Source organism: Salmo trutta, chromosome 25 (genome assembly GCF_901001165.1).
Source record: "Salmo trutta chromosome 25, fSalTru1.1, whole genome shotgun sequence".
NCBI classification, from domain to species: domain Eukaryota; kingdom Metazoa; phylum Chordata; class Actinopteri; order Salmoniformes; family Salmonidae; genus Salmo; species Salmo trutta.
The window spans coordinates 26,684,800-26,688,312 of record NC_042981.1 but is presented as its reverse complement, the minus strand read 5'-3'; the positions used below and the strand labels follow the sequence as shown (position 1 = coordinate 26,688,312).

General features: G+C 43.2%; 1 protein-coding gene across 1 annotated transcript; it reads right to left on the bottom strand.

Annotated features, from left to right (window-relative positions):
- Nucleotides 1-828: 828 nt before the first annotated feature.
- Nucleotides 829-2,824, bottom strand: LOC115162281 (transmembrane protein 179). Its single transcript, XM_029713437.1, has 4 exons — nt 2,394-2,824; nt 1,497-1,634; nt 1,337-1,415; nt 829-1,163 (listed from the first exon to the last, which is right to left on the bottom strand). The coding sequence occupies exons 1-4, from the start codon at nt 2,693-2,695 to the stop codon at nt 981-983; spliced, it is 702 nt and encodes a 233-aa protein (XP_029569297.1). The 5' UTR covers nt 2,696-2,824; the 3' UTR covers nt 829-980.
- Between the last annotated feature and the right edge of the window lie 689 nt (nt 2,825-3,513).

The window sequence follows — 3,513 nt, the reverse complement described above, 5'->3', positions numbered from 1 at the left end:
ATATGATCCATTTGAACCGTTCTTTAACCACCTTGTGTGAGTCATCATCTATGTGCAGCTAAATGGGAAATCACGGTAAAAACGAGTCTCAACGCACCATTTCTATCCTCATTAAATGGCCTTGATTTTCTGAGCTCATTGATGCTCCAGTGTGTGCCTTGAAGGGCAAGACATGTCAGCAGTAACTCATTATCATATATAAATATAGCAAGTGGACAAATGGAATGAATCAGCTCCACAATACAGCCAGAATCTCTTTACCCTACAGTGCTTTACAGTCAACAGCAGCGTTTTCAATGGGGAAATCAGGAAATATATCTGAGGAGGAGTATGTCCAAGCAAGATATAACAATGTACTCTAATAACAGTTCATGGATTTCATTTGATTGTATATGCACTGAGTGTACAAAGCATTAACAACACCTGCTCTTACCAGGTGAATCCAGGTGAAAGCTATGCTCCCTTATTGATTGATGTCACCTGTTAAATCCACTTCAATCAGTGTAGATGAAGGGGGGATATAGGTTAAAGAAGGATGTTTAAGCCTTGAGACATGGATTGTGTTTTGTGTGCCATTCAGAGGGTGAATGGGCAAGACAAAAGTTTTAAGTGCAGTATGGTAGTAGGTCTCAGGCGCCCCGGTTTGTATCAAGAACTGCAACGCTGCTGGGTTTTTCACACTCAACAGTTTCTTGTGTGTATCAAGAATGGTCCACCATCAAATGGACATCCAGCCAACTTAACACAACTGTGGGAAGCATTGGAGTTAACATGGGCCAGCATCCATGTGGAAAGCTTTCGACACCTTGTAGAGTCCATGCCCCCAACGAATTGAGGCTGTCTGAGGGCAAAAAGGGGTGAAACTCAATATTAGGAAGGTGTTCCTAATGTTTTGTACACTCAGTGTAGATTGACAGGGGCTGGCAGTTGGGGTAGGATAGGAGGATATGTGTCAGTAATGTGCACGTGCCCTCTTGGTGTTAGATCATGCCACTCTTAAACTGGTTGGCATCGGAGCCCCGGTGGGATGAGTGTCCCAGCAGCAGCTCCTTCTCGTGGATCAGACTGTCCAGAAGGTCCTCCTGGCGGTAGTTGTGGTAGACCTTGAGGAAGGCCATGACCGTGATGCCCAACCACGTCAGCCACGCTGCCCACAGACCAAACTGCACAGCAGAGACGGGGGGCAGGGGGGGACGTTTAACAGACATTACATAGCCTCGCAGACTTAAACAAGCACTGGGGGTTTCCAAGTTCATTGCAAATGTTTTAATAAGTCCCCGGTACAGTCTAAGATATCAACCCAGTGTATGACAATATACATCCGTCTGACCCTTACCTGGGCAATGGCAAACTGGTCATAGAACGAGGAGTTGTCCAATCCTAACTCCAGATCAGTGTCCTGCATGTCCTCACAGCTGAGATACAAGACAAAGTTAGTTTAGGAAAATAACTCTTCGGACTGTCCAAGAGCCATATGATGAGGTCATGAGCCTCACCTGCTGGGCATGCCCCCCCCCTCTGTGATGGCGTCACACCACAGGTTGAAGCCCACACTGATGATGGTGCTGGAGAGGAACACTGTGAACACCACCAGGGAGCTGATCAACAGATTCAGGAAGGCATTGAACAGGGAACTGCACTCAGAGACAGAGTGAAAGAGCAAGAGAGAAAGTGAGAGAGAGAATGTATGACAGTTTCAATAATGTAATTGTTCTATCATTACCATCCCTGGCACATTTGCCTAATGTTGTATGTATTGGACTTGATTAGATGATAATTAATTTAACTGTGACTATGTTGCGTTCTAATGAACGATATGACCAATAGAAAGAGATTGGTGGTGTACCTGTATGCCAATAATTAATTAATTCTTAGTTTTAGATACATGTTTTTTAAGTGGATGGATAGATGAACCTATCCACCCTATGTCAGAATGAAACAACGACAGACTAATGAAAACCTCTGCATTGCACAGTCGCAAAACGTTTTTTATAAAGATTGCAAGCGTCTAATCATTATATAAGGCCTATCCATCAATGCAGTTTTTGTGATTGCACCTCTGTTGAAAGGCAGAAAATGGCATGTCTTCCCTCGGGCTGATTGAACATATTGATTAGGGAGCAAAACAGCGAGATGGGCAGATTTTGCCATAGCAAAAACATACGTTTACATTTTTTGAGGGCTAGATCTGTAGACCTCAGAAAAAGCAATTGAACGAAAGGCTGTAATTAAGGAAGAAGGATCACTGATCATTCGTGTGTGGGAGTGGATGGGCATGGGCTACTTGAAACACATCCCATCTATTTTTCTCCATTGAAATAATTCAGATAGAATAAAGACAAAGAAAACCTGCAAATCAAAACACAACAACCACAAGTGATTAGGACACTCACTCGTCGTGGCCTTTGAAAAGAAACAACAGCAGTCTCCATGACTGCACTGCGGACAGGATGAGAGATGCTATCCCGACAAAAGTGATGAAACTGCAGGAAGACTCCGGTCCCCACTCCTCAACGATAAAGCGCTGCTTTGAGACTGTGATGTTCTCATTCTGCCACATACCACGCGTGAAAAGCAAGCATTTTCCATGAAAATCCTCCGTGTTTTCGGAGAGAGGCACTACGGCAATAAAACCAAACACAAACGCCAAAAAATAGAGGATACATTGGGCGAAAATTAAATTATCAAGGGCCATTATTGCGTCTCCTTTCTCTTACTGCGTTCGTTGCATCAGCGATTGCGCAGTAGAGACATTTGAGCGTGGGCGCAGCGTCAGCATCATTCGTGCTGGAGCAGCAGGCTCAATGGGACCGATTCAGACAAAGCCTCGTTTACATTAACCATAAGCACTCCTCCTTTACATTGCACCGGTTGTTATTCATTTCAATGTGGACGCCGACAATGGAGTGGAATCGCAACGCCCCCTTGCGGTTGAAGGCTGTTGCGAGACATATACTTTATATTTTTCCAAACTTTGTGTGGTCTTCAGTCCAGCCAGAGGCTGCATTCCAAACACTTAAAAAACACACCCTCAGCCCTCAAATTAAGTGTACACTTCTGATGACGTATCATGACGTCTGACGAGTTGACACTTGCAAGGCGGGAAGAATTAATTAATTTTAAATGGACCACTCTTGCCCGGAAATGTATCACTACTCGTTCATCCCACTGTTGTGTTTTCAGTCATCATGTGTGCCTTATATTCACTACAGTTAATTATGATTGCATTTCATGTTTTGGCTAGAAGACAACGCATCCACAGACATCCTATGTTAGCCATCCTACTAACGTTATATTGAAAATTACAATGTATAAGTGTGATGTCAGGGAAAGTAATGTGCACAAGCTAATGTTTCCAAAAGATAACCAAACAAAAACATTACTTTTGATACGTGTTTTAGCCGTCCTGTGCATTACTAGCACAATTTCTAACTTATTTACATTCGTTTTTACTTACACGTGTATGTTGACTTCTCCATATTAATGTAGGTTTTAAGTTTTGGCTGACTTTTC

Excerpts from the sequence above, each read along its gene's own strand:
- LOC115162281 (XM_029713437.1), bottom strand. The coding sequence starts at position 2,695 with ATGGCCCTTGATAATTTAATTTTCGCCCAATGTATCCTCTATTTTTTG. Across the intron at positions 1,416-1,496 it reads GGGGGGGGCATGCCCAGCAG|CTGTGAGGACATGCAGGACA; the intron begins GTGAGGCTCATG and ends CTTGTATCTCAG. Across the intron at positions 1,164-1,336 it reads ACCAGTTTGCCATTGCCCAG|TTTGGTCTGTGGGCAGCGTG; the intron begins GTAAGGGTCAGA and ends TCTGCTGTGCAG.